Source organism: Myotis yumanensis, unplaced genomic scaffold (genome assembly GCF_028538775.1).
Source record: "Myotis yumanensis isolate MYYU_CA2020_CCGP unplaced genomic scaffold, mMyoYum1.0.hap1 SCAF_2, whole genome shotgun sequence".
Lineage (NCBI taxonomy): Eukaryota > Metazoa > Chordata > Mammalia > Chiroptera > Vespertilionidae > Myotis > Myotis yumanensis.
Window position 1 is genome coordinate 44,645,271 of NW_027223753.1, and position 14,391 is coordinate 44,659,661.

General features: G+C 38.5%; 1 protein-coding gene across 14 annotated transcripts in view; it reads right to left on the bottom strand.

Moving 5' to 3' along the window:
- Positions 1-14,391, bottom strand: part of DOCK7 (dedicator of cytokinesis 7) — a 180,929-nt gene that overhangs the window by 43,328 nt on the left and 123,210 nt on the right. For 7 of the 14 annotated variants that reach the window (XM_070405267.1, XM_070405266.1, XM_070405269.1 and 4 more), the window contains 5 exons: positions 13,636-13,775; positions 10,550-10,719; positions 9,691-9,845; positions 2,060-2,242; positions 1,819-1,954 (listed from right to left, as the gene is read on the bottom strand). In XM_070405267.1, the coding sequence (XP_070261368.1) occupies positions 1,819-1,954; positions 2,060-2,242; positions 9,691-9,845; positions 10,550-10,719; positions 13,636-13,775 (784 nt within the window). Of the gene's footprint in view, positions 1-1,791; positions 1,955-2,059; positions 2,243-9,690; positions 9,846-10,549; positions 10,720-13,635; positions 13,776-14,391 lie in introns of all 14 variants that reach the window. The other 7 variants (XM_070405265.1, XM_070405264.1, XM_070405262.1 and 4 more) reach the window with 1 other exon arrangement.

Here is a 14,391-nt window from a genome sequence, read left to right on the forward strand (position 1 = left end):
ACAGTGAAAAAACCGGTGCTCTATTAATTCCATTAAAGGCAAAGACTTTATCTTATTCATTATTAAATTCCAAACATACATAGCATATAAAGAATATTTAAGTTCACTTAAATAAATGATCACCATGGTAACAGCATTTTGGAAAACAATAAATAAAGAATCTATATATATAAGACCCTAATATGCAAACAGACCAAATGGCAGAACAACCACACAACCGGTTGCTATGATGTGTGCTGACCACCAGGGGGCGCACGCGGAACATGGCAGGTGTTGGCAGCAGGCAGCAGAGTGCAGAACGTGGCAGGTGTTGGCCGCGGTGGGATGGTGGAGCAGGTGAGTGGGAGTGCCAGACCAAGGCAGGGTGCCGGTAGCTGTCATTGGGGTGAACCTCTGGTGGTTACTGAAAATTCTTTGCTCCTGCACACTTCGGTCCCGCCCGGTGCTTGCACCTGCTGCTGGCGCTAGCCCCGCTCGCACCCACTGCCAGTGCTGGAGCCACTGCTTGCACCTGCTGCTGGCGCCCGGCACCAGTCCCAATCTCTTGGCGCTGTCAGCAGGTGTGAGTGGTGGCTGCTGGCCTCGATCACCCCTGAGGGCTTTTCCACCTCCCCCTGCTCCTGAGGGGCAATTGGGGCAGCAGCCGCCACTTGCACCCGCTGACAGTGCCAGCCCTGTTCACACCCGCTGCTGGCGCTGGCCCCAATTGCTCCGCACCATCAGTGGGTGCGAGTGGGGCCGGCGCCGCCAGCTTGTGGGATCAGCAGCAGCAGGAACGGGGCTGCTGGCAGAGAGGGGACTGAGGACCATGGTGGGAGGGGCTGGGCGGGGGCGTGGAGGATGGGCTGAGACCTGCCCCTGTGTCCACCACAGCCTTGCAGCCCACAGTTCCTTTCAAGGTGCACGAATTTGTGCACTGGGCCCCTAGTATACTTATAAATGTATAGTCATATTTTAAGTCAACAAAGATACATGGGACTATTAGCATGTGACATGTACACAGATGACTAAGCCATACCCTGACCTTAAGGAGTTCACAGCAACAATATCATTTACATGTCACTTTAGAATTTATGAAATGTTTACACACATGGTCACTACAAAGATGATAAGCTCAGTTAGTTATACTATCTTTTAAATTCTCCAAACTATAACAAGTAAATGAGGAAAAGGAAAGTGGGGAGATTAAGTGACTTGGTCAAAGTTATATGGCTAATGGTTAGCAGACCTGGGATTAGAATCAGGCCTCTAAAGCTACTAACTGTTTCTTCTCCCTGATATTTGAGTTTGATGGCCAATATCTTTGCCTTAGATACAGGGTACATTAATTCATTGTGCAAACTAGGAAACTTTTAAGAATAAAAGGAGATGCTACATAGAATTTATGACTCCAAGAGTGAACCCTATATAGACTCTGTGTGATTATGATGTGTCAGTGTAGGTTCATTAATGATGCTGTTAATAGGAGAGGCTATACATACGTGTGGGCAAGAAAATCTTTGTACCTTCAGCTCAATTTTACTGTGAACCTAAAACGGCTCTAAAACTAGAGCTATTAATAATCACACAAGAACAACAGGAATAAACTGAGACTATCCAGGAAAATCACAAAGTATGTTTTAGCCTACTTCAATCAGAGCTCTTAACTTGAATTCCTGCAAAGAAATGGTTATTTCGGTTAATTCACAGTTACATTTAAAACCCTCTTTTTTAAAGGGTAGAACTGTCATTGAAGACTTGCAACAATGAGCACTATAAAATAAACTTGAAGGAAAATGAAGAAATTCTCACCAGAAGGAGAAGATACTGTGTACATACCAAGCTGTCCTCGGCTTCGGCGCACCATTTCTTGCCTAGCACCTATGCTTCCAAGAATAGCTTCTTCAAGTTTAGCTCTCATGTCTTTTGATTTCTTAAAGGTCAAGCTATTCATTCTTTCAAACACTTTCTTTCCCTAAAATTTAAACATTAGAAAAGAAGAAGCATTGAGAAAATATTCTTCTTTTTCCATATAATTTCCTTTCTTGTTCCTCTTTGCAATGGCATAATGATCACTTACTTTGTATTCAAAGCAAGATACACAGAGGTAAAGCAGATCTAACAGCCGGTTGAGCTGCAGGACTGAGAGATCTGTAAACCACTTTTGCAGGACTGTCTCATCTGCATTCTTGAGAACCCAAAGGAGGCAGATCAAAAGGCTCCGACTTGATTCTGCTGAAAAGGTAGTGTGTTGCCTGCCACTCTGAAAATCAAGAACAGTAGAATGAGTCAGATTGATCAATGACCATTTCCTTTTTGGGCAGTTGTCAATTATTTTCTTCTAAAAGCAAAAAACCAAAATTACTTATAAACCCAATATTATTAAAGAACCATCTGATTTAGATAATACTTGTATAAGTCATACCAAACCTTAGACTTAAGGTCTTGAAGTTTATTGAATCTTTCCTGGCAATAGAAGATTGTTTTAATTTGGGCAGATGCTAATAGAAATTATAAAGCAAAAAACTAAAAGATCTTACTATTAAAAACTAACATATCTACCACATAATATCAAACATGATGAAAGTAAAGGGAAAAAAGAAACAGCTGACTCAAAAAATAAGAGAAGTATAAGAATAGAAAGTAATAACAAAAAGTTTATCAGGTTTAGAGAACCCTTATTTCCTGTCAGGGACACTGACAAAAAAGAAAAGTCTTAGACACTGTATAAATAAAAACCATTTTTACATAGAGCATATAAAGTTAAGGTGCCATTTAAATTTTTCAATCTCCATTAGTATAAGTATGTAAAATATTAACAAAAAACTAAGAATAAGAACCTGTTTATAGTATCATTTATTGGATATTTATTCTATTCCAGTCATCATGCCAAGCTCTTTACATACATTATTTCATTTAGTTCTCAAACAATATCACCAAGCAGGTAGTATCATCTCAATTTTATAGACAAGATACAGGATGAAAATGGTGATAATGATGAGACTAAACATAACAAAATTTGAAATGTGCTAGACAGTATGATAACTTTTTCTTATTTAATTCACAATAATGTTATGAGACAGTATTAACTATTATTATTTCTAGTTTATAGGTAAGGATACTAAAGGCTAGAAATTAATTTGCTCTAAATCACATGCTAAGAAAAAGTAAAGCCAGGATTTTCATACAGGTTAACCAGACGCCAAAACTTTCTCTTTACCTTTATATTACATTCTCACATTTAATTAATAAATGTACTAAATAACAAAAAAGCAATGGAAGAGATGTTGAGACGAAAGACAAAGGAAAGCTGAACATACTTAACTGTTGAAATAATTATTTTAAAATTAATAAATTTAGAATTTACTAGAGTTAGAATAATTAAGACAGTTTGATATTGGCATATGGCAGACAAATAATGTAATGAAATAGAATAGAAAGAATAAAAAATCCTATGTATATATGAAAATCTTATATACAGCAGAGTTATGGATCAGTGTGGATGGATGGATTATAGGTGTGGGTAGATCACTTATAAGTGTGGATAGATTCACTAGAGAAAAAAAATAAGATTCCTACCTTGCACCATTGTACAAAAAATAAATTCAAGACAAAGAAAAAAATGTAAAAGGCAAAATTTTAAAACTTTAACAAGGAAATATAAGAGATTATATTTATAACCTTGGGGGTAGAACAGAACTTTTAAATAAGACCTAAAAAGCATAAACTATAAACCCACAAAAAAGATGGTGAATTTGCCTAAATTAAAATTGCAACAATGTGTTCATTCAAATAGATAGAAAATGCACATGATAAATTAGTATAAATTTGCTGCATATAAAACCAACCTGAGATTAGTATCAAGAATAGGTTTCTCAACCAAGTTTCCACAAGAGAATTAAGCCCTCCAAAGAATGACTGAGGGGCTATTTTTCCCATTCTCCCAAGGCATTAAAAAAAGGGAGTTGGGGGGAGATATTTCTGGTCTGGTACTGGCAATCAATGAAACTTCTCTGTAGGAAGAATTCACAATCACAGGACTCTTATTATACCTATAAATAGTACTGCAAATACAAAGTCCAGTATACAGCCAAAGAATCAGGTACACAGGAAGCAATAGATCATGAGTGAGAACTGTCAAAACAGACAACAGAAACAGGTATGCAAAGACTTGAAATACTGAAATTATCAAATAATAAAACCACAAAAGAATAATATTTTAAAAGTATTATACCCCCAAAAATCTGACAGGAAACTTGAAAGTATAAAGAAAAGGTTACTTGACAAAAAATAGGAGAAACAAATAGAATTTAGACAAACTAAAAAAACCCCACACAAAACAACAACAAAAAACCTTGCACAGTAACCAAATTAAGAACTCTATGGATTGTTTTTTTAAAAATATGTTTTTATTGATTTCAGAGAGAGGAAGGGCGAAGGAGAGAGAAAGAAACATCAATGAGAGAGAATCATTGATTCTGCATGCCCCCTACTGGGGATCAAGCCCGCAACATGGCATGTGCCCTGACCAGGAATTGAATTGTGACATCCTGGTTTATAGGTCAACACTTAACCACTGAGTCACTTCAGCTGGGCTCAATGGATTGTTTCAGGTTTAATAATATTCAAAATTAAAAATACATAAAATAGCAGGTGAGTAGGGAGAATGGTAAATAAAGTCAACTAGTTTTAAGATTCTTCTATTAACCAAAGTGAATATAACGATGATTTACATTAGACTCTCATTTAATTTAAGGAAGCATACTATGATTTGTAATATAATCACAAAAAGACAGAAACAGAATAATTTCTAAACTAGAGGAAAATGTGGAATGAGAAAAAAATATAATTCACACATAGTGGGTGAGACTATTTGAGGTAAAATTAAAATGCTATATATATATATTAATTTTAATTATACTAAATGCAAATGGATTAAGAAGTCTAGTGAAAGACAAAGATGAACATACCAGATTTTAAAAATATAAGGCAAAATCTAACTACACACTATGTATAAAAGACATTGAAAACATAAGCAAAAACATTGAAATTAAAAAGTGAAAAAATTCATGCCATGTATAGTCTAGGGAAAAAACCCCTAACATAGCTATACTAATATTATACAAAACAGAGTTTATGACAAAAAAAAAAGTTTTACAGTTCATGTAGATGAAAGGTGGAAAAATAATCTTTTAATACATGATGATGAAATGATTTGATATGATATATAAAATAAATAAATAAACTTGGGTGCCCAAATTCTACTGTTCATAAAAATAAATTCCATGTACTAGCAGATTTTAGTTTTATATATAAAAGGAAGAACAAAACAAGCATTTAAAAAATAACATAAAGCCTGGTTGGTATGGCTTAGTTGGTTGAGCATGAGTCATCCCTTGCACCAAGAGGTCACTAGTTCAATTCTGATCAGGGCACATGCCTGGGATGCTGGCTCAATCCCAGGTGGGGGGCATGCAGGAGGCAGCTGATGTTGCTAATTGATGTTTCTATCTCTCCCTCTTTCTCTAAAATCAATAAAAACATATTTTTTAAAATACCTTCAAAATTTTGGAATAGGGATATTAAAAAAACACAAAAAATACTAGGAAAAGATTGACAAATTTAAGGATTTTAAAATAAGACATTCCAATCACCAAATTTATTATTAAGTGTGTGAAAAACCAAGCCCCATAAATTATAAGACCCATTTATAATTGACAACAGGCTTGATCCAGAACATATAAACTTCTGCAAAGCACACACAAAGGCAGAGGACCCAATGGAAAATGAACAAAACTAGACACTTTCAAAGAGAAAATTCAAATGGCCAACACAAATATGAAAGAGTGTGTACCCTCAGAACACACCAAGGAAATGAATTACAACTATAAATTATCAGATTGACAAAAGTTGAAAAGTCTGAAAATCCTAAGTGATGATGAACATATGAATGGAACTCTCAAAGGTGCAAGTATAAACTGAGACGAACTCTTCAGAAAACACCCTGGCACACCAAGTATGGGTGAAAAAAATATTCTGTGACCCAGTAAATTCCACTCTTAGTAAGTACCATAAAGAATAGCATAGGCATGCATACAGGACATATATAAAAGAATATACAGGGTTGCTATTTACAATAACAAAAGATCAGAAACCATTCAAGCATCTATCAACAGAATGGGTAAATAAACTGATCTATATTCAGGTAATGGGATATCATCTACTAGAGGGCCCGGTGCATGACATTTGTGCACTTGGGGGGGGGGGGGGGGGCGGGGAAGTGGTCCCTCAGCTCAGCCTGTGCCCTCTTGCAGTCTGGGACCCTTTGAGGGATGTCCGCCTGCCGGCTTAGGCCCGCTCCCCTAGGTCGATTTGCATATTAGCCTTTTATTATATACTAGAGGCCCGGTGCACAAAAATTTGTGCACTCGGGGGGCAGGAGGTCCCCCAGCCCGGCCTGTGCCCTCTCACAGTCTGGGACCCCTCGGGAGATAACGACCTGCTGGCTTTGGCCTGCTCCCGGGTGGCAGAGGGCAGGTCCAATCCCTAGGTGCAGCCCCTGGTCAGGATCAGAGCAGGGCCGATTGGGAAGTTGGGGCGCCGCCCCGTCATGCACAGAGCAGGGCGGATCGGGAGGTTGTGATGCCACCCTCAGTCACGCTCAGGGTAGGGCCAATTGGGGGGTTGGGGCACCGCCCCGTCACACTCAAGGCAGGGTCGATAGGGAAGTTGTGGCGTCACCCCGTCATGCACAGAGCAGGGCCGATCAGGGGGTTGGGGCACTGCCCCCTGTCACTCACAGAGCAGGGCTGATCAGGGGGTTGGGGCGCTGCCCCTTGTCACTCACAGAGCAGGGCCCATCAGGGGGGTTGGGGCTCCGTACCCTGTCACACGCAGAGCAGGGTCAATCAGGGGGTTGGGGAGCTCCCCCGTCATGCACAGAGCAGGGCCCGTGACCGGAGGGGGGGGGTTGGGGCGCCGCACCCTGTCACACACAGAGCAGGGCCAATCAGGGGGTTGGTGCGCTGCACCCTGTCAAACACAGAGCCGCAGGGCAATCAGGGGATTGGGGAGCTCCCCCCTATCAGGCACAGAGCAGGGCTGATCACGGAGTTGGGGTGCCTTCCCCTGTCACGAACAGAGCAGGGCGGATAGGGAGGTTGTGGCCCCACTCCTGTCACACACAGAGCCACAGGGCGATCAGGGGGTTTGGGCGCTGCCCCCTGTCACGCTGATCCCGGTGCCGGGAGGCATATTACCCTTTTACTATATAGGATAGAAGCCTGGTGCATGGGTAGGGGCTGGCTGGTTTGCCCTGAAGGGTGTCCTGGATCAGGGTGGGGGTCCCCACTGGGGTGCCTGGCCAGTCTGGGTGAGTGGCTGAGGGCTGTTTTCCGGCTGGCAGGTGACTAAAAGCTCCCAACCGCTCCTTGTTTTTTTTGTGTGTGTTTTTTTTTATTTTGGGCCAGCTTTAGCTCTGAGGCCTCGCTGCTGGAAACATCGATACAATGTTGCGGTCTGGGGCTGACTGACAGCCGGTTTTTTGGGGTTTTGTTTAGCTTCTTATTTGCAACATAGTACATAGTTGCTTAGAGTTGCAGCTGAGAGGCCGGCAAGTGAGGTGGGGAACGTTGGAGTCTGCAGTCACTGAAGCAAGCAAGCCTCATGTTCACTTCCAGCTGCCTGGTTGCCGGCCGCCATCTTGGCTGACAGTTAATTTGCATATAGTAACTGATTAGCCGATGAAAAGGGTAGCAGTCGTACGCTAATTACCATGTTTCTCTTTTATTAGTGTAGAAGATATATATAAAAGCCTAAGTGACCATTACGACCCAATGACCAGTCAACCAGTTGCTATGATGCATACTGACCATGAGGGGGCAGATGCTCAAAGCAGGAGCTGCCCCCTGGTGGTCAGTGCGCTCCCAGAGCCAACCTCCCATGGCTGGCCAATCTCCCCGAGTCCCTCCCCCTGGCCGGCAGGCCCTAATAGGGACTGGGCGAGATGGCCCCATCGGCCCTGATAGTCGGTCTGGCTTAGGGACCCCACCCGTGCACGAATTCATGCACCAGGCCTCTGGTACGGAAATAAAATCAGTGAATTATAGTACAATTTGTAACTTGCTTAAATATTAAAGACATAATGTAAAAATTACACTATAATTTTTAGGGATGCAAACGTAGATGGTAAAACTATAAATAAAATTAAGCAATTATTAGTCAGGTTAACGGGAGCTTGGTAAGTAGTTGTGGTGGAGAAAAACATGCTAAAGATTTCTAAAAGGCAGTCAGTGTTCTATAGTTTGTCCTGAGTGGTGGCTACAAAGGTGTTCATTTTATAATATTTTAACTCGTACATTTATGTTTCATGTACTTTTTCATGTGCAGTATATTTCACATAAAGAAAAGTTTTAAAAAGTCAATAAATTGAAAATAGTGGTCACTTTGAGGGGAGAGAGGGAGTGAATTGAGGGCAAAAAGGAAGTTCCAAAGTATTTGCAATGTTTTATTTCTTAAACTAGGTGGTACATATACTGCTGTTTCTTTTACTTTAATTGTACATATAGTTTATATATTCTTTTTTATGTATAAAATCAGAAGTACAAGGAATAGCCCTGGCTGGTGTTGCTCAGTGGTTTAAGTGTTGGCCTGCACATCAAAGGTCTCGGGTTCGATTCCTGGTCAAGGGGCATGTAGCTGGATCCCTGCCCCAGTTAAGACACGTGCAGGAGGCAACCAATCAATGTCTTTCTCACATCTACATTTCTCTTTCCCCCTTTCTCTCTCCCCTTCCTTCCCTCCTTTCCTAAAAAAAAAAAAAAAAAAAAAAAAATGGAAAAAATATCCTTGGATGAGGATTAACAAACAAACAAAAAGTAAAAGGAATAAAAGAAAAATCTGATAAATTAGAATTCATAAAAATTTTAAAAATTTGCATTTCAAAAGACACCATAAAAAAAGTGAAAAGCCACAGAATGAGAGAAAATTTTTGAAATCATATATAAGGGAGTTGTACTCAGAATATATAAAGAACTCTTTTAAGTCAGTAACAAAAAGAATAACACAATTTTTAAATGGCAAAGAATTTGAATGGACTTTTCTCTAAATAAGATAGTTGTTCAAAAAGATGTGCCAATAAGCAAATGAAAAGGTGCTCTACATTAGTAGATATTAGGAAAATGCAAATCAAAACCACAATGACATGCCACTTCATACCCACTAAGGTGGCTATAAATAAGAAAAAAGTGTAGGTGAGGATTTGGAGAAACAGGAACCTTTTATTCATTGCTGGTGAGAATGTAAAATGGTGCAGCCACTGTGAAAAAGAGTTTAGAAATTTCTCAGAATGTGAACAGATGATGTGTTGTGCAACTGAAACTTGTATACTTTTGTTAACCAGTGTCACTCCAATAAGTTCAATAAAGAGGAAAAAAGTAAAATGGATTAAAAAAATAGGCTATATAATAAGCAATTTTCAAAAATTCTGAATGACAGAAAAGAGCTTTATACCATAAACCTGCAAAAATTAATACTTTTTTAAATAACTTGTAGAAGATAGGTAATATTCTTAGAACCTTAACATTTCCACAAAATAAAGCTCAGAGTACTTCTGCATCAGTTAATATAACAAATAATTTTAGTTATTTAAGGGTACATCCTTGTAAGTATTTGTCTTTCCGGAAAATAATTCTGTAGGAGGGTTGTTTTTACCGTTGATGTGAGAATAAAACTGCCAGGCCTTGTTAGTTGAGGAACTGATGTTCCTGCAATTGCCATGGCAACTGTCTGGCTTATCATGCTTCCACTCTCACTTTCATAATCATCAGTGGCTATACAGACTGGTCTTCCTCGTTGATTGTGAGATTCTGGGGCGGGGGCGAAGGGGGGTAGAGAAAATCCAAAATAAATAAATAAATACATAAAACTTCTAAATAGCATAATAAACAGTTCTTAATACACATTAGGTACTCAGTAAATGTTTGTTTTGATTGAACTGGAAGTATTTTATCCAGTTAATAGCTAGTTTAAATGCAACCTACAGTGTTTTCTTTAGAGCAAGTGAAGGAATTCAAGTAAATTCTGATATGAAAAGCAAGAGCAATAAAACTTTGTAGGTCCTAATTTTCAAAAAGCAACAAAACTTCATCTTACTAACCCAATGTTAGCAATAAACCTAATTAATGATATTCAGGTGAAGATTAATTTAAATTATATTTATATGAATAAAACTGATACTGAGGGTAGTACACAGCTTTCAGCTTTCTTGTGTATTTTTTAGAGGAACACTAAGTACACAAAACCCCTATTTTCTAACAAGTAGGAATAGAACTACTATACAATCATTATTTAAAATTTCATCATAAGAACTACTTACAGAAACCTTGCAGTGGATTCTCTCACAAAGTCAAAAAATTTTCAGTAATATAATTATTTACAGTTTACTTATGTTAATGTACATTTCCTTATATTTCTTTTCCTAAAATAAGAACTTTATTCTTGAGAAACTTTCTAACACTTTTATTGTATATTGTGATTTGCCATTAAAATCTGTCTTACATACACTAAGTACCTGTAAAATCATACAGCTGAGGAACAGTTTCCATGATAATGCCAATCAGAGGTAGATATAACATGGCCACCCGAGCCTTTATCTGGGGGTCAGAGTACCGTGGGTCTGAGTCATGACTGGATAGTAAATTGTGTACCATATTGATGACTTTCTTATGCAATCCAAACAGTCTATTTAAAAAGAAGATGGAGAAGAAGCAGTAAGGTCACAGATATTAGTTAATACCTTTAAAGCAAACAGTAAGCAATGGTACTAAATCAATCTTGTTCAACTTCTTAACTTTGCCACATATTTGCATCTATTCCTATAAAAACACTTCTATTTTAAAGTCAATAAATGTCTTTCTGTATAAATAAAAATTGAGGAAGAAGAAATGTTATATAAATTCACTTAAGAGTAAACCTGAATATTTTTACATTATCTCCTTGTTAGTGCATTTTAATGTTAAATAAGATAAGAGCAGTATGGTTATATTTTAAAGCAAAAAAAAAAAAAGTTACAGCTACGTTTTAAGTAGCTGTAACTTTTATTTCATCAAATGAAATCTTTTAACATTTACCATAAGTAAACTTTTATTTCTTTTTTCCAGAAGAAAAATCCTCTACCTAATGCGGCGGTTCTCAACCTGTGGGTTGCGTACCCTTTGGCGGTAGAACAACCCTTTCACAGGGGTTGCCTAAGACCATCCTGTATATCAGATATTTACATTACGATTCATAACAGAAGCAACATTACAGTTATGAAGTAGCAACGAAAATAATTTTATGATTGGGTCACAACATGAGGAACTGTATTTAAAGGGCCAGAAGGTTGAGAACCACTGAAATGGATTATGTAGTTCACAGGCTAGGGTTGCCTTTGACATCTATTTAAATGGAACTTCCTTGCTCATACACCTCATATGGGCCCTTACAACTTTTCTAGATTCCCAGTCACCTGCGTTTCAACTGAGCTAATAAACTAGCGAGGGTCTCTCTCATCTTCACACTTTTGCCTTTCTTCTTAAATCGAAGGTGCTTTGACTATGCAAACCATTCCAACTGAAAATTCACACAACTTCAACTGGCCCTGAATGCTGGACCTGCTGCCAGTTTCAGTTTACATGATCTCCCCTTAAGCCTTACACCGTCAGTATCAGTAAAAGACCTTACCTTCAACTTCTTTCCTTTAGGAAAGAAAGCCATTCCAAATTTGCTCTGGTCGAAACATTTTTTTAAAAAAATATGTTTTTATTGATTTCAGAGGGAGGAAGGAAAAGGGAGGGGGAATAGAAACATCAATGATGAGAGAGAATCATTCAACGGCTGCCTCCTGCATGTCTCCTACCGGGAATCAAGCTTACAACCTGGGCATGTGCCTGACCAGGAATCGAACCGTGACCTCTTGGTTCATGGTTTGATGCTCAACCACTGAACCACACTGGCCAGGCTGGTCACATCTTTTAACACATCTCCATCTATACAGCTATAGGATCATCTTTCCTTTGTTTCAGAAAAAGCTGTATCTTCTCTCAGAAAGTAATTTCCCCATATATTCAATAAACCCCATCTTTCTTCAATAGCCTACCCTTTATTTTTCTTTCCTACCTGGAAAATATATGTTCACTTGAAATTAGTTTCCTCTAACTTATACAGTATTTCACTTAGTAATAAACTATTACATGATGTCCCCAGTAATAAACTTCCTGAATGTTTTAAGTCTATACCAAGTATTTCCACTTACTTCCTACTATTTACTTCCTTTGTTTGTAACTAACAGTATTTGAACATTCATGATATGGTACTTACTAGCTTCATCATTTAATAGCTAAATGATTTTTTGAAGACACTTAACTTCTGTTTCCTTATCTATGAATGAGGGTAATAACCTACCTAAGGTGGTTTGAAATTAAGTTTTATAATTTATGCAAAATGCCTAATACAGTGCCTTGTATATTGCCTTCCTCAGTAAATAGTAACTTTAAAAAAAATTTTGCAAGAGAGCGTTTATTGGGTAAATTACAGAGGTAGAATTAATTCCTAGAAGAAATGGGCTTACTAGTAGGAACGAGTTAACAGAGGTAAAGAAAGGGCCCTTGGAGCTTGGGAGTGAGGAAGCTATTGTGCCTGGGGGAGGGAGAAGGAGAGGGGGAGAGAGAGAGGAAGGAAGGGAAAGGGATGGGTATGCTCCTGGGAGGGAGACCGCCAATAAATATCAACTTTTATCTCTTAAGATCATACAGATTTAAAAGCTGGGATCTGAAATGAAGTAGTCTTACGAAGTAGCCAGAGCCCTTGATCTTATCTGCCATTTTATATAGCTGCCTATGAAATCTAGCTGGAGATTCTTCTCCCTTCCAGATTTTTATTCAGAAAGTATCTTTTTAAATACTGTCACAAACCACATCTAATGAACATATGTCAGATTTCATTCTCTAGATTTCTACCTGACACTGTCATCTTATATGTTCTTTTCTCAGTATTTTCTCCAAATAGTTCCTCCTCTTCTCGTCATTTGCTTTTTATGTGCCCCCTCTCTATTTCCTGTATCACCAATAATGATTCCCAAACCTGATTGTCTATTCCTTATCTCTCAACAGCTCCCAATTCCAGACTTCAACCTATCTAAACTCAATCACACTCAGCAACTAAATACACACTTATGCAGGACCTGCAATATCCTATTCGACATGTTGGATCTAAGACATTGTCTCTGTTCTTAAACAGCTTGTTTTAGTAAGAGAGGAACAGACAGCAAAGTAATAATTCAATGTTACAAATGCTATAATAAAGATGTTACTCTTCTACACAACTATGTACTACAAAATTAGCATTCAATCATAGTGTACTGTTTCAGTCTTAACTTTCTTCCTATAATGAGAGTTTCTAGAAAGCAAATCTGTGATCAATATAGAACATATTATTGCCACTCAAGGAATTACTCTTGATTACTTAGCAAGCTGATGGAATAAAAAGAAAAGCATTCCTTTCAAGTAGAAGAGTGGGAAAGATTAATCTTTTGATTCTTAGGAAGTTTAAGGGAGATACTTCTGTCCTATCATTCAAAATCAAGCTGATATTCTACAAGGCAAAAATTGGTCTACTCACCCTTCAGCCTCGGGGTCTAAAATGACAGCCAGCTCTGTTAATACAAGTCCTGCCAAATAATGCTGTTGGCGGAAAGGCACAGACAATTCAAACATATTTGCAATCTTCTGGTCCTGTACATTGGTGGAAAATCCAGAACTCTGTTTTGGAGTGAGGTAGAACAAACTATTATAGCTGTGCAACAAAAAAAATCCCAGACACACATTACAATAAATAGAATGTGAACATTATCTGAAAGTGAGATAAACTTTGCCTAGAGTAATTTATTGCCTAGGGTTTATGACAGATCATTATTATTAACACTAGAGGCCCGGTGCACGAATTTGTGCACAGGTGGGGTCCGGGGTGGTGGGGGGAAGGGGTCACAAACGGTTGGCTGGCGGCGGGGAGGGGCTGCAGGTGGTTGGGGCCTCAGTGCATGTCATAGCTACCGGTCGTTCTGGTCGCTTGGCTTTTATATACATAGATTGGAGAAAGTAACTATTCTTACTTTTGGTATAGGAAACTATGATGAACTATACTTTCAATTTCTTTGTTCTCAAACTAAAAGTTTCCATTTGTTGTCCCCCGCTCCAATCTGTTTTTTTTCTTTATTCCTTTTTCTGGTTTGTTTTATCTTTATTGTTGAAAGTATTACAGATGTCCCCTTTGTTTGTTTTCCCCATTGACCCCCTCCACCCTGCACCCTCCCTTCCCAGGCCTTCACCACTCTATTGTCTATATTCATGGGCTATGCATATATGCATATAAGTTCCC